The 23,374-nt window shown below is 38.7% G+C and overlaps 1 protein-coding gene across 4 annotated transcripts in view; it reads right to left on the minus strand.

Annotated features, from left to right (window-relative positions):
* The window catches only part of LOC121962165 (phosphatidylinositol-binding clathrin assembly protein), a 102,601-nt gene that overhangs the window by 31,592 nt on the left and 47,635 nt on the right, over positions 1–23,374 (minus strand). For 3 of the 4 annotated variants that reach the window (XM_088073768.1, XM_088073765.1, XM_042512372.2), the window contains exons 3-11: positions 21,559–21,634; positions 21,114–21,216; positions 19,195–19,288; positions 16,805–16,916; positions 16,282–16,388; positions 12,471–12,512; positions 6,359–6,444; positions 5,218–5,341; positions 1,084–1,217 (exon numbers count right to left, since the gene is read on the minus strand). In XM_088073768.1, the coding sequence (XP_087929894.1) occupies positions 1,084–1,217; positions 5,218–5,341; positions 6,359–6,444; positions 12,471–12,512; positions 16,282–16,388; positions 16,805–16,916; positions 19,195–19,288; positions 21,114–21,216; positions 21,559–21,634 (878 nt within the window). Of the gene's footprint in view, positions 1–1,083; positions 1,218–5,217; positions 5,342–6,358; positions 6,445–9,671; positions 9,693–12,470; positions 12,513–16,281; positions 16,389–16,804; positions 16,917–19,194; positions 19,289–21,113; positions 21,217–21,558; positions 21,635–23,374 lie in introns of all 4 variants that reach the window. The other variant, XM_088073766.1, reaches the window with a different exon arrangement.

The raw sequence follows: 23,374 nt of genomic DNA on the forward strand, positions 1-23,374 counted from the left end.
AGTAAGTATACTCAGGAAAAAGTTCTACTGAAAGTAAAAGTATAAAATGGGAAAAAAAAATCTTTTATTCAAAAACAAGGCAAAACAACCCCTAACTAAAAATATATATATATGAAAAAGAGGAAAAACAAACAAAAATAAAACTCAAAATCGCAAAGAAAATAAGGAAGAAAATTAAAAGAGGAGAAAAAACACTAAAAATGATAAACATATATTTAAATTTTTTTAAATCAAATATTTAAAAAAAGGACAACAAAACTTAAAATAATAAAAAAACAACTCCCAAAATTCAAAATTATTTGAAAAAACTGATTGATTAATCAACTAATCATCATTGTAATTGTACTTGCATAAACTGATCTATAACAAAACACTTTATAGACGCGTCTTAGTTTTCTTATGCAAAAATCTTAATCTGTAAAGTAACAAAAGCTTTCAAGTAAATGTAATGAAGCAAAAAGTACAATATTTTCCTCTGAAATGTAATGGAGTAAAATTATAAAGTGACATGAAAAGAAAATACTCAAGTAAAGTACAAATATTTCATATTTGTGCTTAAGTACAGTACTTAAATAAAAGTACTTAGTTATGTTCTTCCACTGCCCACATTTAATACCATTTATGATCTATATCTTTTTTTTAAATATCCAGAGGTCGAGAGGTATTTACAGAATGCAGTTTTTAGCAAATATACATGTTTGGGAAGTCCTGAGCGTACAGCTGAAAAAATGTGACTTCGATTATACTGCACAATTTATGTGAGAGTTTGTAAACTGATATTTTGACATAATTTTGCTAATAAAACACAGATCCCGATGACTTCAGTTCATCAAAAATGTTCTCAGCTTTTTGACTCCACATTCACCAAGGAAAAGTGTGAGAAAAACACCAATCAATTTCAAATTCTGTAATTTATTGTAACACAAGGTGAGTTACTAATATACAAGTGGTCACTGAGGGGTGAAGTATTCCTTTAAGTTGATTTAAACTGGGACATTTTAGTATATAAATTGACACATTTGGGCTAAGTGGTGTGTGTGTGTGTGTGTGTGTGTGTGTGTGTGTGTGTGTGTCTGTGTGTACCTGTTTGTAGACAGCGTGGAGGTGAACAACTCTGGGGTTTGTGAGATGTGGTTGTTGTTGGCACTGCCTATCGATTGGCTGTTCGGGGAGGCAGAGGGTGGAGTCTGCATACCGATCTCCTTCAGGCGCTGGTCCTGGAGAACAGACACAGACACACACACACACACACAGACACAGACACAGACACAGACACACACACAGACACAGACACAGACACACACACACACACACACACACACACACACACACACACACACACACACACACACACACACACACACACACACACACACACACACACACACACAGAAAAACAAAACATTGTGATGAGGAAAACAATGGGTAAACAGTCATTTCCCACTGGGAAATGAATAAGAGTTTTGTTTCCAGTAAACTCAAATCCTGGAAAAATGACAAAAGCATTCTCTTCACTTGAAGGTGTGAACAAAGACAAATGCACTTAAATGTTCTCTGGAAGAGGAAAAAAACGCCCAAAATTCATACAGCTGTCCTCCTGGAACTTCCTCTTGTTTAGAAATCCTGTCAAGTATCTCCTTGCCCAAATGCCCTTAGTTAAGTCAGTTAAAGTAAGAGCATAAAGGGAGACATTTAAATTTGTATCCTTTAGTAATATTCAGATATTCAGTTCTTGGCTTTAAGACCAAAAGCCAGGCCTGCATCCAATTGAATTTCTAAATGCAGTTTATTGCTTGGTGCTGCCTGCCAAGGTTGCCTGGTGGAGTGGGATTCAGCATACACATTATATATAATGACAAACGATTAGTTTAAAGTACTATTATATAGATTTCTAGCAACAAAAAGGCTTCCCAGCACTGTTTTGTTGTGAAGCTAATAGCCTCTCAAACTGTATCTGACCTTGTCCGGTTGAGACGCAGGTGTTGCTAAAATGGAGACTGTTGTTCTCTCTGGTGACAGAGGAACAAGCAACAGCAAAGCCCTAAAGTTAAACCAAAACGTAGGTATTTATGCATGACAACTATCAATTAAACCAAACATTTTCAAGTTTTAAACTGCTCTCAAGTAAGAAACCCACACAGTAAACAACAAACTTAAAGTACCCAAAGTTATTTTACCTGCTTATCCAAGATCAACACTCCTCTACTTATAAGGCACTCCTACACATTTGCAGTTTGGAAAAAAAAATCTCTCTACCTCCTCCAGACTTTCATTTCTTGCATGAATTTGAACATTTTGCTTCAGGTCAGTTTGATGCATGCTGGTAACAGCGGAGAAATCTGACTGTCAACAACTTCCCTTCACTCTGCAGCTTAAGATGATGCTATATAAAAAATCTTAAAGATAAACTACACCCCAAAATAAAAAAATGAACATTTTTACTATTACCTGTAGTGCTATCTATCAATCTAGATTGTTCTGGTGTGAGTTTTCGAGTGTTGCCATAGAAATGTCTGCCCTCTCTCAATAAAAAAAATCATGACCCGGTTACTGAAGATAATCTACAGACCTTGTTGTGAGCAGTTTCATGAGAAGAATTATTTTCTTTCTACCGTACTACAACCGCCAACTATATTACTGCACAGAAGCAAGCATGTCAAGTCAACTTTATTTGTATAGCACATTTCGTACAATGTAGGTTTAATGCACTAGCCAGGATGCCATTAAGAAGGGCTGTACCTGACTCAGATTTATGCCAGTTGAATCAGATGTGGCATACATATTTACATAGGGGAAGAGTAGGTGGAAGGTGGACTATTGCACAATGTTTAATGTTTTCTAGTCAGCTCACCTGAACAACCTAACCTGCAGGTTGTGGGTTGACCTGCACATCCCTACGATCAAGTTCCATTTCATTGCTTATTTATTACGGTCGATATCTGCAAAGCTCGGCAACTCACACCTAAACAATCTAGACTGATAAATAGCACTACAGGTAAGTGGAAAAATGTGTAGATGTGTCGATTTGATTTTAGGTTAAACATTGTATGAAATGATAGTACGTAAAATGTATTTAATTGATTATAAATAAAACATACTGTTCCTCTGTATAGTTTATATGACATGTTCAATCCTCCTGCACTGTCTCTGAGAAATCCCATAAGTGACTGCATTACATTTTATTGCTTTATTGATTCATTTGATCACTCTAGCTGCTTTATTGCTTATTTCTAGTGCCATCTGCCTATATTTCCCACTGGATCTTATTACATTTGCTGCTGCAATGACCTAATTTCTCCACAGGGATCAATACATTTGTGTCCTATCATGTGGGAACATGTACTGGGAAATAACAACAGTAAAAAAAATCATGAAATTACGTTTTGTGTGGCACACAAGGAAAGCAATTTACTGAACAAAGGTGTAAATGTTTAGTATGGGCGGCCACAGCGGAAATGGAAATGCTGCTTCTCACAGTGCTTTTATTTTTACATGGACACGCAGTGTTTAATTCAGTTTAAAACTAAAACTTTAAAGATATGGAAATGATCCAATTGACTTTACAAACTCACCCACCTTTAAAAGAATTTGGACTTCAGGCAGATTAATAAGTTGAATCTCCTGTACCAGGCTCAGCCGAGCCGACTCCTCTTCATTTATATTCTGACAGCATAGCGAGGAACAAATGGGAACTGATGTTATTGTTTGGGTTAAGGCCCCAGCTGGACAGTAGCTGTAGTGTGTAAGTGGTTTTGTGCGTGTGTATGTGTGTGTTGAGTCCATATGGACGCCAGAGCGCGCAGACAGCTGGACTCGAGTATTTGGACGACCCCTGCTCACCCTGGCTCTCTCTCACTCCGTTTCTTACTCTGTTATGTTCTCACTCACTTTATCTTCCCTCTCCTTTCAAACTAAACCCAAAGGTAATCAGTGGACCTTGGCAGAAACAGGGCAACCAAGGGCACAGAGTAAACAGCGCGCTAAAATCCAATCAACCGCACACACAAACAAACACACCAAGACACACTGGCAGCACACACTGCGCCCTAATCTGCCAGGGTGTACACATGCTTCATATACACACACAGATCAACAAAGCTCACAGAGATACTGGCAACACCACTCGACACATACTGTATCTCCTGTGCCAGGACGTACGCATGCTTAACATGCACACGCACACACACTGAGCCGCTGTGTGCCTGTGTTGTAGCTTCACTGCTCTTACTCAATTACAGTTTGCTGTAGGCAGGACTCCCAGGGCTGGAGCAAGAAATGTCAACACATTTTACACTTGACTTTTCTATTGCTCGGCTCGCCACTGAGACTCTTGGCCTTTATCCTCAACTGGAGTTCAGAACTCGGCAAACTGCAAAGTTGCTGGACAATATTCAGCAACGGCACAGGCTGATTTCTACAGCACACCAGAGTGCAGCACTAATATGGCCATGTGTTACTCGGGGAAATCACTAGAAGCTCTATGACAGAATATTATCCCAACTATAAAGTCATGATACAATATAATTGCAATCTTCAACATTTTGCAATAATATATATGGCAATTTATTACCGTTTTTTTTTTACTGCAAATTAAGTCTGCAAAGAACAACTTGTCAACATCTGTTGATCCTCCTTCAATCACTTTTATTGCAGGAAAATATATACTGTTGACTGAAAAAGCAATTGATTTAATTATTCTAATGAAGCACCAAAAATGTAATTTTTTATTTGCAAAATGAATAGCTTATACTAAAAGATGATACTCGGTGTCTGCAATCTGTTACCATACAGCCACGCAAATTTTTTTTTTTCCCCGCCCCTATTGTGTATTTGCAAGAATCTGGCAGTGTGATACAATTCACAATACAGAGGTAACGATTCAATATAACAATATTGTAATCAAGGCAATGTATTGTGATTTTTTAAAATCTAATCTTGGAAAACTTTCAGTTTGAAAAAACAGAGATAATAATGTTTCCAGTACAGATCACTTTAATACCAGTGGTAAATGGGGCCTAAAATAAGAGAGCATCCCTCATAAATCCTGAGAGCTGCTTGAATCAGAGTAACAGGGTAGAAATGGTGACAGCAGTTATTGTTACACATCCTCCTCCTCCTGCTGCTGCTGCTGCTGCTGCTGGTCTTTCTGCTGCTCCAGCACTCAGCCTGACCCTCTGATTCAGAGGTGATTTGTTATAAAAGTGTAAAATCTGTTACCTTTAGAGCCTGCAGCCTGGCCTGTTCCTCCTCCAGGGCCTGCTGCTTCTCCTTCTCATCCATGCGGCTGAAGGACATGCCGGTGGAGGAGAGAGATGAGACGGCGCTGGACAGAGTGGACGCTCTGAAACACACAAGACAAATTTAAAGGTCCAGCGTGTCAGATTAAGGAAGATAAACTGGCCGAAACAGAATATAATATAATAAGTATGTTCAGGGTTCAGCTTATTGTAAATTAGATTTAAGATTTTTAAAGACACTTTTTTAATAAAGCTCAGATTGAAATTTAAAACTAATTTACAATTGAAGACTATAAAGCTTGTGCCAAGTTTGGAAAACCTTTTTGTATAAAATACCATGAATTTGAGACTAATTTGAAGGACCATACATTCTCTAAATAACCATCTATAGTCCTTATTGGTTCTTTATCATAAATATATAAATAGCTTTCTTAAATATATGCATTTTATGTGAAGCTAATGAATTCAGAACCAAATTAGAGCTGATTATTTCAATATAATTTAGGGACTGGGATTTTTTGGATGATTTTTAAAGAAAACATGCCCTCCAACTATTTATTACAGCAAGACACTGTGAAACTAGAAATTGCTGTTGGGTTTTTTAAAATTTCCAGTGGTCCTAGAACAAAACAAACAAAAAGATGCATCACAGAATGGGGGTACAGAGTTGTCCTGCGTTTAGGCCGCTAAGGAGGAGAAATAACGCAGAAACAAGGTCTATGTAAAAGGTACAGCCAGCATGATGTGACTGGGCAGGAAGAGTGTGAGAATTTGATGGCGTTTTTTGCGTGAAAACCACCACAGGAGTTTTTGACGATGCTGGCACGCTTTCAAAAACCACACTTCAGAGCAGCATGAAGCCGCCATCTTTTGGTTCTGTGTAAAAATGTAAAGAAAAGGGGATTTCGTAGCAGCTCTTAAGAGCAATCCCTGTGTAAAAAGGGCTCCTGTTCCTTTAAATATTTATTTTCTTCTCACAGGTCTTTGTAGATTTTGAAATAGATATAGGCAGTGATCCTTATCTACTTTGAAAGGGGCTTTGATGTTTTTTTAAAAAGTGTTTTGAACAGATTGGAGGTTTGATATGTTTCAAGATAACTAAGAAAACTTAAGATATATACCTGGTGTCTGCGTTCAATTCCTTAGTCTTCTTGCCCTCCAGAGAGGCCAGGTGCTGCTCCAAAGCCTCCAGGAGGCTGCTTGGGGCCTGACAGAGAAATAAGAAAAAGGGAAAGAATAAAGAAATTCAGTAATCAACTTTCTGAGAATCCCTTTCTCACTTTCTTTCACTTTCATATGCACAAAAAGACCTGCCTACTCATTCACACACAAACACAGCACCCAGAGTTAGTTGGTCTCACAGGAAGGTAACAGAGTGCATCAGGCTCCAAGAATAGCCATGGCAACATGCAGCAAACACTCGCACTGTTAGCAGGAGACTCAAAGGAGAGAGAGAGAACAAAGGAGGAGGTTGAAAAACAAAGAGCGAGGAAAAAGGTGGAGAGCGGAGGAGAGGTTGCGCCACTTCTTCTTCTTCACATGAGCAGAGGGCGATAGATTCTGAGCCATTTATTTCACTTTCTCCCCCCCTCTGTTCAACTTCCCTTTGCTGTGTTTTGCCTCTTTGTCTCGCTTATCTCACAGTGTCCCTCGCACTGAGGTCCTGTCATACTTGCACAATGAGTGCCAGGATGTGCCCCCGACTTGTCGTCTCTGCTGTCATTTAACTAAACCTCTGCATATTTATTCCACGAGGATTGATATTAAACACTAATCTCTTTCACCTTTTCTTGATTAATTGTCCGGAAAAACAAGCGAGGCCGAGCGTCTCTAAAATGCTCTTTGTTGCTAGATGGCATAAGGCAGCTGCATTAAATTTGAGCTCAACCGTTCTGGAGTACAACTTAGTGATCAGGTTACTTGGGGATTGTTGCTACGCTACTACAGAAAAGTGGATTCAGCTGCAAATTCAAGTTCACTTTGAACAACACAATGGCTTCAGAGCTTGTTAGGTGCCTCGTCAATGCTCAAAAACCATGAGAAACAAGAGGGCAAAAGCGAGCGAGACAACTACATTATTAAGAATTCTGTTACGCACATCTACAACTTAACAGGGAAAGACAGAGTTCAGCCCTCCTTTGGCTGAAGCAGAGAGGAAAGGAAATTCTTCCACTGAGAAAATATGACAACGTCATGTCTGTCTCTCTATCCACAAGAATGCAAAGTGTGCTGTCAGTAGGGCTGCAGACATGCAAAGACGCAGACATACACACACACACACACACACACACACACACACACACACACACACACACACACACACACACACACACACACACACACACACACATTTGGGAGTGTTTTGGAGGCTGGCTAGACAGCGGCTTCTTGCCAAACTGTTGCCTGGTTGTTAAAGAAACAGCAACAGAAAAGAAAGAGACCATCTTTAACTGTCAGTGGGTCTGAAAGGGTGAAAAGAGGACCTTGTGTATGCCTCGTCAATATTAGCTCTGACACACACAAACACACACATTCAGTAGGGAGTCTTTCTCCTCATCCCTTGAATGTTTTGTATCTGACTCAAGCCCCACGCTGCACAAAAAAACCCACTAACACCTGCTAACATCTGGCTTTTTTTTAAGCAGAAGGGTTACAATCGGCATTCACTTCCAGGTCTTTGCCAGTGTTATGTCAAAGTTTGTTTCCTCTTCGATTTGTTTCCTCCTTATCACATGCTGCCTTACATTCAAAGTCAGACGTTGAGATATTTCAACCTCCTACTCGAGAAAGTGCATTGGAACGTCGCTCAAATTTGGAGCTCCTACATGTGAATTTAGGGCAAATCATGAACCCCGACTTCAGTGGCCTGACATCACACAACAATGGCAGCATCCATCGAGGTGCACATTGCACATGGTAAGAAATTAACTAAAGGGTAATGTAAAGTATATTTGCATGTCCACTTAAAAGGCGCAGTAGTGTTTTTCCCAACAGCCCCACCCGTGAGTTCCTCTGCTCACAGACTCTATATTGTGATGATGTGACACATTTTTAAATCATTTTTCTTGGCTCAAGAAAAGTTTAAAGATTTCATGATAGAAAAAGTTAAATTATGTGAGCGTCTGTAAACAAATTAACCCTTTGCTATGCTCCGCCTCTCTGCAATGGTCTGTCAAGCTTTAGAAATATTATCTAATTTTGAGAAAATTGAAAAAGCGATTCCAGAGGGAGGCAGACAGACAGGTCTACAAAATGTGTCTGAAGGATATGTACAGGGTGTCAAACTAACTGAGCAGCAAAAACAGGTTAAAAAGATAAAGTTTAAAGCTAAAACCTAACGTACAGATCACAGTGTTGAAGTGAACCACTGCACTGCATCACCTGGCAATCAAGACAAAAGAAAATAAAAATGAAGGGAAGCTTTGCAGATATTCAGCCACCTGTTTCACCTTGCAGTGTGTGCAGATAACTGCATTTGGCTTTCACCTATAAGGCTAGAGCCTTAACCTCCACCAGCTGACAGGTGGAGAGGTCCAGGGACTGACTGACGCTACGCTCTGGTTGGTCGGTCTGCGTTGGAGGTGGGACCTAGCGAAGGGTCAGCTGACCTTGTTTGCAATTTGAGGTATACTTTCAACAGTTTTCATATGTTTTCTTTACAATGGTGGTCTCTACCATGACTGGCCAATGGGAAGAAATTGGAAGAAAGGCTGAGCAGCATTCCTGGCACCCTCAGCATGTTGCAATGATGACTACGCCAGAAAATACCATCCGTTTTCACACTAATTTTGGTGGGAAAATGACATCACTGTGTGTGTACCTTTTGGTTAACAATGCTAAGTCTGAGAGCTAACTTCGGAAGGCAGGGAGACATTAAAAAAAGTCATCTCCACAAAAAAAAAACAAAAAGAAAGACAAATTCCTCCTTTTCTCCTCTCTTGTATTTCCTATCTTCACCATCATTACTTGGGTCATTCACTACTGAAGCATCTCCGCCATGCATGTTGAAGCAATGGTGTTGTGCATGACAACTATGAAATAAAAAACACAGAAGGAGGAGGAGGAGGGTGAAAATCAAATAAGCGAGTTGAAACCCAGTGCAGGGATTCTTTCATGCAGATGTAGACAGAGGGGCGGAGGGGTGAAGCCTCATTTTCTATTCATGAGGTTTCATGGCCTTTTGCCTGTCGTGCCAGAGCTCTGTGTGTGCAGTTTGGTGTATGTGTGAGAGACAGCTACAAGCAAGCCACCTGAGGCCAACACACACATATTGTACTCGACAACAGATCGCTCCACACAGGAAAGAAAGAAACAAGAAGCATGCCTGCGAGTGTATGAGGTGTGAGTGTGTCCGCCTGCACACACACACATACACGAGCATATAGGGAGTTCATGCAGGGGGTTAAGCAATACAGTATGCAACCCACCACCTACAATGTATGATCCTTTTGTTTTCTGCGACAGACGAGGGAGAAGAAAAACTCTATTTAAGGACCACAGCGAACTTTTACTACGAGTTCAAAACCCAGACAGTCAGTCCAAATGCTGTTAACTTCCAGATTTACACTCTGCAGTGATTTTTTAGTAACGCAAGACCAAGGTCACATTTCACTGAGGCTGTAAAAGTTACAGTTGGATCCGTCTGTAAAGATGTCTTAAGACAGAAAAGCTTCAAAGTGTCAAGTTATCAACATGAGTATGCGACAAAGTACTCCTCGGTTTAGTGACTGTAAACCTCATGAGGGCTCCAACTAATGATTATTTTCAGTTTTGATAAATGAGCAGTGCTGTCACGGCAACAGAACTCTTATCTCTGATACAACACCTTGAAAAATATCAATATTCTATGCTGTTTTTACACCATGGGAAAATCTGACATTGAGGGAGTTACATTTTTTACATATTTTTAGAAACGATACATATAACAATGGTATAACATAGCGCGGACAACTGTTTTGGTTTGGTAGCAGAGAATAACAGACTGAGAGTGTGAAAGCACAGCTGGTACCGGTTAATCGAAACTGCTGAAAATTAGTATTGAAACCATTTCAAATATTCAGAATCGATTTGTATTGATAAGTCAACATTTATCACACTAAAACAACTGTGGTGCACATTCACAAGAGCTTTCTCAAACTCAGTTCACTCAAATAAAAAAAAAAAAATTTCATGTTCATATCTCACTATTTCAATTTTGAACAAAGTTCACAGTTTCAGTAAATGAAGTAGTTTACGTTCATGTCTTGTTTTTGATTTTTTTTTAAATTAAGAAAAATCTTATGATTATCATTTACTCACAAATATTTCCCAAGAATAATCCGATGTCTTTTTTTCAATTTGATTCATCGTTTTAATTTTTTTTCCCAGTGTGGCTGATATTCACACTTCTTTTTTCCAGACCCCTTGGGGAAATATTATGTAATCAGTAATTTTTTTTTCATAAAATTACTTTAAATATGAACTGGCTTTAGCTGTAGCCTAGCGGTGATGTCTGAATTTCCAGTGGCACTAGCCATGCCGGTGCTCTGTCAAAGTTTTTCCCTCCTATTAAAATTTGCAGCTCATACCTGTGTAGTTAGGAAGGCTAAAGAAAATAGTTTGGTTCAGATTAAGGTAAGTGAAAACACATATCAGAGGGGAAAAAATCTTTGACAAAACAACTGCATGCCAGGTGCAGTAAAACACATAATTTTATCTGTTGCGAGAGAATGATGCACATGTTCACGTTCATTAGTTGCAAACCGATACATTGATATTCATCAAAAACATGTGCATGTTTAATGAACAAGTTCTTTTGGCACGCTCATGCAGGATTCCTGATTCTGTTACTTAAGCTGTGTTGATACTCTGAACTTAACTTTACTCTCTTTTGGCCACTAAAAATTAAATTGGCAATCCACAGTGGCTGAAGCACAGTACAAATAATGACGGGTGGCTCAAGTGAAACACGCACTTAGTCACTGGTTCACAGAGACGTTTCTGAACATTTTAAGAGAAACATAATTTGAGTTCAAAAAGGCCACCTCCTCGTTATAAAATCAATTGTCAAAAAAACCCAAAATGTTCAATTTGCAGTGATAGAATATGGGGTTGCAGCAACTTCAACCTCACCTTTATTTAGCAAGCTTCCTCTATTTCATATAATTTTATATTGGACTAATTAAGCATTGGACTGTTGGCTGAACAACAAAAAACACGTTTAAAGACATACCCTAGGGCTTTAGGAAATATTGACTTTTTTCATTATTTTTGGAATTTTACAGTTCAAACAAGTAACAGAAACTATAATGAGTTGAATGAGAATGAACTAAGAATTAAAAGTAATTGTTAGTTGCAGCCTCTGATTTAATTATTGATTCATTTTCTGTCCATTGAATAATCCACTTTATCCAGTTATAATTTCAGCACTAAACCAAATCTCACATTACAGGACATAGCATTTATTTCAGAACTATGATTACAAACTAGATAAAAATAAATCAACAAATTACAGCTAAAGGCACATTTTTAATGCCTGTAAGATTTTATATTTGAATCTCAGTTTTTCAGCCTCATGTATAACATCATGTGCACCGGCTAGACCAGGGATGTGTAGTCTCTCTTAGGCCCTCCCATGAACTATCAAGAGGATAAAAAACCATGCTTGAAGTGGTTCCTCTGAATTCACAATAAGATAAAAAGGCAACTGTATCCTTGACGATTAATAACAGAAATCATGTCTATTCCCCTGCAGCGGGACTGTCTTGTTTTTCCAGCCCTTTGTTGTTGCAATTATCATTATTTTGGTAGATCCAAGGTCTAAGCTCATTGTGCGCAGTTGCTCAGGGTTTTCAGATCCACGTGATGAAACCTGCAGGAGGCCTGCTGACAGCGCAGTGTTTAAGCAGGCCAACTTAACAAACCTCAGCCTGTTGTCGGGTCTATAATGAGCATTTAGAAGTGAAAGAGAAAGCAGGAAATCAATCAAACCAGAGGGGAGTTGCCTAGACTAAGATCGGGTTAGACGAGATGGTTTGTTTGAAATAAAAATGAGTGGGTGGAGAGTGAAGGAGAGAGAATGAGCAGGTAAGGAGGGGGAACTCAGGTATATGAAGGGGTGAAATAAGGTGTGAGTACAGAGGGAGCGGTGAAACCACATGTAGTATTGAAGGAAAGACAGATAAAAAGGCGAAAAAGGAGGAGGAGCAAGAGAAAAAGAGAGGGGAGGAAGTGGAAGGTGAGATGTACACTGACCTGTGAGAGATCTGGGATGTCACCCTGATCTATTCCAACTTGCTGTCGTCAAAAACAAACAAATCAACAAAAATAAAAAAGGAGAAAGGTAGGTGGGATAAAATGGAGAAGAAAAGAATAAAGAGAAGAGCAGGGTCCATTGTAAAAAAAATTAAAAATAAATAAGATGAGAAAAAGAAAAAAACAGGGGAATCATTACTTCATGCAGTGGCAGTGTCAACATAAACAACAACAGAAATAAACAAGAAAATCTGGATTGGCCAATGAGCCAACCAATCCTCACAGTGAATGACGATGATGATTGGACAGTGATAAATATGTCTGACCAATGAGGGAGAGGCATGGCAACTGATGACCAATGATGTGACGACACCGAACACATTTATAAAAGGACAGCTAAGTCCAAAACCATCTCCAAAAAGACTCAGACAGGTAACATTAGTGTGACTTTCCAGGAAACAGATAAAGAACATTGAGCCCGGGACTTTTCAGACAAGACCTTGGTTGTAAAACACACCTTTAACGTCAAATTCAACAGCAGAAAATATGAATAATGGTTAATAAAAGTGCATTCCCACTTCTTTAAAGATGCAATTTGAGACATCTAGCTCCTGCTTTTAATCTTCTTTTTCTGAATTTTTAAATTTTCATAAATCCAAAAGTGACAGCCTGGGTGAGTCCAGGTCAAATAATTAAAGGAATACTTCCTCCCATGATCATCTGCATATCAATTACTCACTCTGCGTTGTGCTGAAACTGCCTTACATGTCAACATTGCAAACAAGAATCCAAAAAATTATAAAAATCCATCATGAATAGAAGTAATATCAAAACATCTGTTTACAAACACTCATAATTTGTACAGTTTAATGTAAGTCTCATTTATCTCGAGTCAGTAATTCCCAAGCACAAGCATTTTTGCAAAAAAATGTTACTGTTTAAAAGACCTTCACATAAACAGCATAGGCACACTACTCAACCATGCATGAGTCTATTTATGCAGAAGTGTTTTACATTGTAACGTTTTAGTGAAAATGGATGTTTTTGGAAAGTACTGGATAAATGAGCTCTGTAGCAAGTAAAAACTACATAAAATGAATGAATTAAAACAAATACCTCATTGTAGCAGAGGTAATATGAAACAGCAGAACAACCTTGTGGCGTTTTTACGTTTTGCAGGTAACAAACGCCACTCTGCCCCACCTACATGGTGTGTTGCGTCCATTACGTGTGTATTTTGACCACAGTGAGAGGTGAGTAATTGATTTACAAATGTTAATTTTATGGGTGGAGTATTCCTTTACAAACATAGGAAGAGAACATAATAAGGTAAGGGGAGACATTGAAAAACTATAACAATGGCACTAGTTTTGATCATCAGAACCTTGCAATTCACTTTTTCAGGGATTTGTTAAACTGCCTGAGGGCACTATCAAGAATCACCATATTTTTAAGACCATGAACCTTGATTTTTAACGACTACGTTATTTTCTTAAAATTACCCCAATAACCATAAATAACAAGCATCTAATCTTATATAACTTACATATATTTTGTGTTCATGTAACTTTTAGTGGTACTAGCAGTCTGTGGAAGTTCTGCATTGCACTAAAATCTCGTGGGCAGGACAGTGGGTGGTAAAAAGTTAAAGGCCACGTGTAGCAGCCTCTGCACGTGCACCATTGTGCAAAATCTACTGAGAAAGTTAGCAATTCATGGACATAGTATATACTATACATGTCTTATTACAGTGAGTGCTTTTAGGGCTGATTTTTGAACTTGTCATGCCCCCTGAAGTATTTTAACATCATTTAAATTGACCGAATATGTTTAAAAACTTCCAGATCAGAGTTAAGCTTTAAAAAAAAATGAAAAAGCTTTTGAGACATGTAGTGTGAAAAAAAAAACAGAGCAAATCATTGTTAGTTTATTCACTGAATGTGTGCATCTTTTAATTAAGCACTATTGTTTTAAATTGTGTCTGTAAAAAAGAAAAGCACACACAATTATCCAGGGAGCTCCTTAAAATCTAATTATAAAGACAAAGGGGTTCGGTTGGGACCATTTATTTCAATGTACATTAATGCAGAAAAACGTAAACCACCAATGTATTACTCCTGCTGAAGTGACAGCAGCTGATTCTCCCTGTTTAGAGTCTGCTGAAACAAAGGAGGGAGGGAAAGAAGAGGGCACGAGAGGTAGGAAAGAAAGAGGGATGATCTGTGGGCACTGGGCGAAGGAGAGCCACACGAGTATCCATCTTTGTCAGGAGGAGAGAGGGAGGAGAGAGGATTAGACGGAGGAGTGTAGGGGGTAGAGGGAGAGGGAGCTAATGGAGCGCCTAACCACATCCTCCATTTTAGGGTTTTTCTGGGTGTATACATATATATGTATGTGTGTGTCTAAGTGTCTGCGCAGCAAATGTGGGGCAGTGAGGGTAAGCCAGGTACTCTTGTCTGCACAAGGTACAGTAACTGCGTGAGCAAAAATTTTGAAAGTATGGGATAATATACCCATCCATATGGTGTGTGTATACAGGTGTTTATTGTGCATTAAAGAGACAGTTCACACTCAAATCAAAAATCATATTTTTGCTTTTAGCTACTATTTCTGATTTTGGTTTTGTTTTGGGAGTGTTGGAGATATCTGCCGTAAAGATATCTGCCTTCTTCCAGCTGTAAATAACTGGACTGTAGTGATGCAGAGGTCGAACCACAACCCGCTGGTTGGGGGGTTCGGGTACGCTTTCTAGAAATTATTGTGAGTTTTTTGCAGGCAGGTAATTATTGGATAAAGCCGAGTTAGTTATTCAAAACTTATTAGTTATTAAAAACTAAAAAATCGCATTTTGCAAAAGTTCCCCTTCTCCCCCCTGAGCATTTCTTGACCTAACAGTGCATCCTAACAGCAAGCAAGCATGTCTCTGTACACACTGAATCTGTTAAATATGCACATCTATTACCGTGGTTTGTTTACTAGTCATGAAAACAAACCCTGTAGCGATCAGCTGAGCGCTAATGTAAATAAACCCTGTAGCTATCAGCTGTGTACTAATGTAAACAAACCCTGTAGCGATCAGCTGAGCGCTAATGTAAATAAACCCTATAGCTATCAGCTGTGTACTAATGTAAACAAACCCTGTAGCTATCAGCTGTGCGCTTGTAATCATACTTTACACATAACCACTTAAAAGATGGGTGACTACTTGATGTCTGCACATGTTTGTAGACTATTATTTTAAACAGAAAATACACATTTTATATTGTGATAGTATTTCCTGAAAATAACATACAATGGAGCCAACAGCAAGTAGGTTTTTATGAGATGGTCATTACCAGAAACTTCCAGTTCTGGTTTGCGGGTTGGGTCCTGGCCATTGAGTAATGCTTGTGTTTGTGGGTCTGGTGGGCAGACTGGTTCTCATAATGAGTTGGGTTGATTGTTTTAAAAAACCCTGACATCTTTCTGCGCTGTACAGTTGGCAGGTGAAGTAAGGTAGAAAGAAATGACTTGAGACGAGGCAAACTACTCTACGGCTGATGTCTCTAACACTCTGAAACCTAAATAATATAGACTGATATATAATAATACAGGTAAGAGAAAAGATTTTGTATTTTTTATTTGGGGGTGAACTGTCCCATATGTGTTCAGAAGGTGTGGTCAGGACAAAGAAATTATGAGAAAAAAGGTAAGGGTAAAGTAATTTTTTTATTTTAAATCTAGAGTTAAAACTTGACAAAAAAACTCTAATCTTATCCTTGATGTGTGAGTGCACATTTATGTATTTTTGTGTGTGTGTGAGTGAATATACCTCGGCCACCTTGAGGAACTCTGACAGCTTCGTCATCCTGTAAAGAAATTTCTTGTAGATGTCCAGAGCATCTTTGCACTGGTTCTTCTTCATGTCAAAGTATTTCTCTACAGAGACAGCAGGAAAGAAGGAGGGATGAAAACAGAAATAAAGGATTTAAAAAGGAAAAGAAAAGGACGGAGGCGTTAGAGGAAGGAAGGAGTCATGAACAATCAGCGCATGATTGATTGGAGACAGCTTATCAAAACCTACTCTGCTGCCATGACAACCAGACTGTGTGCACATACGTGTGTGTGTGTGTGTGTGTGTGTGTGTGAACTGAGTGTTTGCTTTTCTGTCAGACACATGATTTTGTGTGTGTTTGTGCATGCAAAACAAACTGTAGCTGTACTTACTGCTCATCATTTCTGACACATCTGAGCATGTAAGCTGTGTTTATCTCAGAGCGGAGTGTGTGTCCTTGTGTGTGTATGTGTCACTGTGTGTGTGTGTGTGTGTGTGTGTGTGTGTATGTGTGTGTTACCCAATAGGTTGATGACCCCTTCATTGTAGGCAGCAAACAGCCTTATGGAGTCTTTGAAGAGCAGCATGAAGGCTGAGTTGATCACTCCGTTTGTCAGCTCATTTGGGTTGGCCTAATAGAGTAAAAGAGAGAGAGATTTAACCCAACTTTATTTACACCACAAAATTATTATTTAAAAAAAAATGTTCATCCAAAAATTGTCTATTTCAATATGCACTGGCAAGGAAAATAGCCCTTAGCCCTTTTCACAAAGAGACCGCACTGTGAAGCTGCTGCGAAGCTGCTGCGAAGCTCCTTCTTTATTTGTATTTTTACACAGAAACAAATGACAGTAGCATCACTCTGCTGCAGTGTGTTATTTTGTGGAATGCTGGAACGCAGTATTCAAGCATGCCGCAATCGAGAGGCGTAACAGGCCTCAAACCCCTCAATCTGTTCAAAACATGTTTTAAAAATCATCAAATACCCTTTTCAAAGTTGATAAGGATTGCTGCCTAAATCTAACTCAAAATCTACCAAGACCTGTGAGAAAAAAAAGAAATATTTAAAGGAACATGAGCCGTTTTTATACAGAGGTCGCACTATAGAACTGTTATGAAATCCCCTTTTTATGCATTTTTACACAGAACCAAAAGATGGAGGCTTAATGCCGCTCCAAAAGTATGATTTGAGATAGCATGCTGGCATCACCAAATCAAACAAGGCATGACATGTAACACAACAGTGTCTGCCTCTAGTGTGACATGTAACACAGGCTAACGGCTACTTATTAAATCTCCTGTAATGGGTCGCACACATAACACATTGTCAAAATGATTCAGTGCTGTTGCTACCTCCCAAGGCGGATTAAAGGCGAGACAACTCTGATCCCCCATTAAATGACTGTATCTTTTATACATAACTGCAAGGTGGTTTAACTGCGACATATTCCTGCCCTGAACTGGCAATGTTTAAGAGGCTATAACTGCAGCTTCATCAAATCATTTACATAAAACCTATCACATCACACTCCCCGTCTCACACACTCACCCACACCAACCCATGCACACGCACACACTATCTTGAGTTAAAAATTAAGGTTCAGCAGACCATCTTTCCTCTGTCTGATGACCCACACAGCCTCGAAGGACTCCAGATACTGATCAACGTACAGAAAGCGTGCTCTACTCTCAGATGAGCTGCCATATTACTCTTCATCTACATCAACCCAACTCTGAACTAACATCTGAAAGAGAGAGAGAAGGAAAGAGAAAGAGAAAGACAGAAGTCCCAGTTGCCCTAAATATCCACAAATTGGGAAAACAATGAAATTCAGGAGCTCCTTACCCTCAGACGCCATATTACAGGGACAGTCAAAAACTGTTATTGGCATGTAATGTCATTGTTATTGTTTGAGAGCAGTGCTGACACATATGTTATATGTCACACTAGAGGCCAATGCTGTTGTGTGAAACGCAACATTTATTGTGCTTCCTTTGCTTCAGCGATGCTGGTATGCTGTGTATAATCACAAACTGGAGCTGCGTGAAAAAAAAGCATAGGCAGCACAAAGAACGGACTTAGTAGCGGCTCTATTGCATGAGATCTGCGTAAAAGGGGCTAAAGAGAGAAAGAGAGAAAGTGAGAGAGACAGTGATAGAGAGAAAGAGAAAGAGAGAGGAGGTAAAGGAAACATCTCTATCACATCTTCCCAAAGCTTTTCAGTTAAAAGGAAACATTGCTTTCAGACATTTTTTTCTCAAAGTACCAGCGCCTCTTCCCCTCGCTACGCAGCAAACACATCACCACACACAGAGCAACTGTCAATTTAGTTTAAGTGGGGAAAAAACATCATGCGCAGACACACAAACACACACAGAAACCCACTCACAAGCCACACACACACACACACACACTTACATATGCATTCCAATGAGAAACTTCACCATCCATTTTTATCGCTCTTTGAAGCTCGCTGGCACAAACCACAATGCACCCACCAATTTCTGCAAATCCCCACCCAATCCCCTTCTCCCGTCTGTACACACACACACACACACACACACAGTGACGCAGACAAATGCTAAAACTCGCAATCTGTCGCCGTAATATTCTTCTTATACTCCATCAATAAAGAGAGGTTTCAAACTTTGTGCAAAGTGTTTCAATTTACATTTTGATTGGAAAGTGAATCGACCAAAACTTTGACAAGCATGCACAAAGACACATGCAAAACACACACACACACACACACACACACACACACACAGACACGCACGCACGCACGCACGCACGCACGCACACACACACACACACACACACACACACACACACACACACACACACACACACACGCACACACACGCACACACACACACACACACACACAAACACCCACACACACTTAGTACCTGGAAATCCAGCAGAGCATCCAGCTGGTTCTGAATGATGGGCAACGTCTTGATCAGCTTCTCTGTGTTCATGGTACGCATCACACCATCAATCCTGAAAAAACAAAAACACACAATTGTAGCGGGCACCTTGTTGAGGGAAATTCTTATGCAAATTTGGATGCAAATGAGGGAAGTACACAAGAAACAAGTGAAGAAATGATGGGGAAAAAAAGAAAACTAATGTTTTGCATAAAAAAAGTTTTCTCAGTAATGCAAAATCTTAACGGCTACTCGAGGTGAAAGTCTCGCAACAAATGGCGAATGAAACACATTTTGCGAATAGATAACGAGAGTCTGCTCAGCAGGATCGACATGATAGACGATTCAGTGTCATTCCACAACAGTTGGACTTTCTGAAATTGAAATGAGCTTCCGAACACGACCTGGAGCACTTTTATGCAGAAGTCTCCAGCAAGGCTGCATTGTCATTAGTAGTTACACTGAAATGTAACAATGTGACATCAGAGGAAAAATTTTGACATTCTGGAAAAAATAGGCTTATTCGTTTTCTTGCCATGAGTTGAATGTGAACACTGACACTGCACAAAAAGATGGAAACAGCTCTTCTGGCTGCATCTGATGGTAACAAAACATGTCGATCAGCACCTCTGAAGCTCAATTAATATTAAGTTATAGTTTGTATGTTTAGTAATACAAAATCAGAAATGTTAAAATGATAAGTCAGGTTTAATGGAAGGCTATTTGCGGGACTATTTTTTGGCTTCCTTGAGCCTTCGATGGCTGCCTGACAAACTCATGGTGATGACAACCAGGCTAGCCATTTCTTTAAGAAGCGTCCAACGTTGGCCCTCACACCAGCTAAGTAAGCCAATGGGAGCTGGGTCCCCAAAAGTGAGTCATTTCTTTTTTTTTGTCACAAAAGTACTACAGTAGTTTTTTTGGTTAATTTAACTCCTTTTCACTCAGAATAGAGGCATCTATTTTCTCTTGTGTAAACAAAATGCTATGCATGAAATTAAAAATCCAGGAAAGTCACACAAAGGAGGAAGTGTTCAGTAAAACCGCACAGATATAATTTTATCTAAAGTCTTTTGTAAAGCCTTCGTAATGAATATAAGCATTTTAGCAAACTTAATGCTAACACTAGTCCCTTAATGTGCTGTTAAATATTATCTTTTTGTACATGGTGATTTTGTTTGTCAATGAAGTGAACAAACTGTTACCTTTCATTTCGGAGTGGGAAACAGCTAAATAAAATACTGCAAATTGTGTTTTTAATTTTTTTTCTATGTTTATATTGTGAAAGCAGTAAGATTTTAGACACACACAATACAACAAATTAATACAATGACAAGTTTATTTTTTCAGTTTTATTCCAGAGGATATATTCTGTATTAGAATCTGTTTCTAAAGGTTTATAGGGCTAACATGAATGTTAGCTTATATCAATGTAATTTTTTGTAAAGTCAACCAGGCTTTATTTTTTAATTAATGTAACATAGTATTTCTTTTACCCCAAACACTCTAGGAAAAAGTATATTTTTTATATTGTACATACATGTTTATTACCACTTAATCAAAACTGTGGTCACTGAAAAATAATATTTTGCTATTTTACTTTTTGCTTCACAAAAAAAAAAAAAATATGTTAACCCTACTTAAAGCCTTAAGCAGAGGAATTGAAAAACAGCAAACCCCTGAAACTAAATGAAGTATTTCTTGTGTTATCTACAACATCTTTAGACATTTCTCTCCTGCCATATGAGATTTTGAAAAGAAAGTTAAAGTCAGTTTCTGTCTTTTGTGGTTCTCTCCCTTTAATGCCAGAAGCTTAACACTGTCTCTGGTGTGTGACAAGATAAGTGTGCAATGATGAGTGGGATTGTCATTTTGTGTGAGTGTGTGATCTCACGTACCCTCTCTTCATCTTGGTGAAATCCACAGCCACCAGTCTGTAGGACATGGCCTTCTCGTTCAGGTAACGGCTGTATCGTCTGATGAAGGTTGACATGTCGTAACCTCAGAGAGAAAAAAGAGAAGAAAGTTATAAGAGAGGCAATATACTGAGTGTTTTATGTGAGACGGATACGCATGATTTCTACCATCTGTACTATAAAATGATTTAAGTATTGTAATGTATATGTGTACTGCATTAGACGCATTTAAATCAAGCAGTCAACAAGACCATTTAGACTTTTAAATACTTTTCCTTGATTGATTCTTAAGCTCTGTGTGTAATGTCCTCTGAGGCAAATCCTGCCCATCTGGTTCTTTCAAAACAAATTAAAGCAAAATGCTGTAAAAAAAAAAAAAAAAAAATGTCACCAGACTTTTGAGAGCGCAAGTGTTTGTGAGCTTTACCTTGCAGAGCTCCCTTATCCAGGAAGTTGTTCAGGTTAAACAGAGTGTTTCTGGAGGCCAGGTACTGGATGAAACGCTGAGATAAGACAGACAAGACAAGACAAGAAAAGTCAACGCTTGGTCAAATGAAGGTTTGCGACAGGGTAACCCAAAATATAATGTGAAGAACGAAGAATCCAAAAGGGTGAACATTCAACAGCAAACTATATCAAAACATCTGTTTACAAACTTTTGCATGACTCGTGCAATACAGTCCATGTCTCATTTATCCAGCCGTACACTCAGCATTTCCCAAACATTTTTGCTGTTGTTGCTTCCACAGTGAGCAGAAAATCCAAAAATATTCTTTAAAAAAAATCTTAAATTCTTCCTGAAGTTAAGTCATTGGGGACTACAAAAATGTGCATGCAACCAGCAAATGCTGACAATGTGACTGGTTAAATGAGATTTGAATTATACTCTACGGTGTTTTGAAAAGGTTTAGCTGTTGTTAAACGAGGCCCCCCATGACTTCAAGAATGTTGGCTTTTTTCAGATTTTCCATTCACTGTGAAGGCATACGTAAAGAATAACATTTTCTTCATGAATGCAAGGTAATATGCTGTGAGTAACTGATAAACATTTTGAGTCATTTTGAGAGTGAAGTCTTCTTTTAAAATAAAATGTAAAATTTCCATGACTTTTCAAGGACCTGCAGAATAAAAAAAATAGTTCCCTGCCAAATCTGCCTTGTGTTGCTTTTTTTTTTTTTTTTTTTAACATAGATTCAACTCAAACATACTATCAGCTAGCTGGCATACAAGAGGGAAGAGAGAAAATGAAGATATGCATGTATTGGTGAACAAAACGTCACATTAATGCATATTAAGGCGACGTAACATCGACGGCTGCAGAAAATAAATATGACGTTATGTAATATTAAATGACAAGTTATCCACCAAATATTCATGCAACAATTTCATTGCACACAACAAAATTCCAGGACTTTAAATGATTTTTCTAATGCCATGACATTCCCAGGCCTCGAACATGTGACTGTGAAACTGAACGACTTTTCCAGGTTTACCATGACCACGGTGGGAACGCTGTACTTGGAAAGCTTGTGGTTGAAGTCACTTTTAAAAATTTGAAAGCTGAAGTGATACTCCATGGATTTTTAATTAAATATATATATATAATGGGAAAAAACTTCCAATTTAAGTAATTTAAGCTACAAGTAGGTCTTGACTGGTTGTATTTCAAAACTAGTTGGAATAATCAGACTGTTCCTGAATTTTCTGTCCCACAACAACCAAAATGCTTCGCCTTTAATCTCTCCAGCGGAGGTCATCAGCATCCTAAAAATGCCTTGAACCATTCAGCAAAGACCATCTTCTCTTGATTTAAAAGATGATTTAGATAACTGGAAAAGAACTGTTCTGCTGAAACACATTCACACCGTCTGACAGATGGTGATAGCTTGTGCTCATTAGCCAACAGCTAATAATGAAGAATGATATGATTCATCACTGACATGAACGTTTCTATTAAAATGCAGCACACAGCTTTCTCTACTATGACTCAAACACTTAATCTCTCAAGAAGTTTAAACGCACTGCGATGATTAAATAATAATTTTATGGTCTTAGAAATTGTCTTCTCTTGTCATTTGTCTCTGTTTGCCTTTTCACAGAAAGGTCAGAGGTCAAATACGGAGCAGCAAACAGAGCTGGAGGAGATTTTTGCACTGAGACACCAGCAGGGAGGAGGATTTAACCCATGTCTTCCTCCTGCTGCTTTGGATGGCGCAACCTTAGCTGCCTGAATCACCTCAGGC

Source organism: Plectropomus leopardus, chromosome 23 (assembly GCF_026936395.1).
Source record: "Plectropomus leopardus strain MGB_pleo_1.0 chromosome 23, ASM2693639v1, whole genome shotgun sequence".
NCBI lineage: Eukaryota > Metazoa > Chordata > Actinopteri > Perciformes > Serranidae > Plectropomus > Plectropomus leopardus.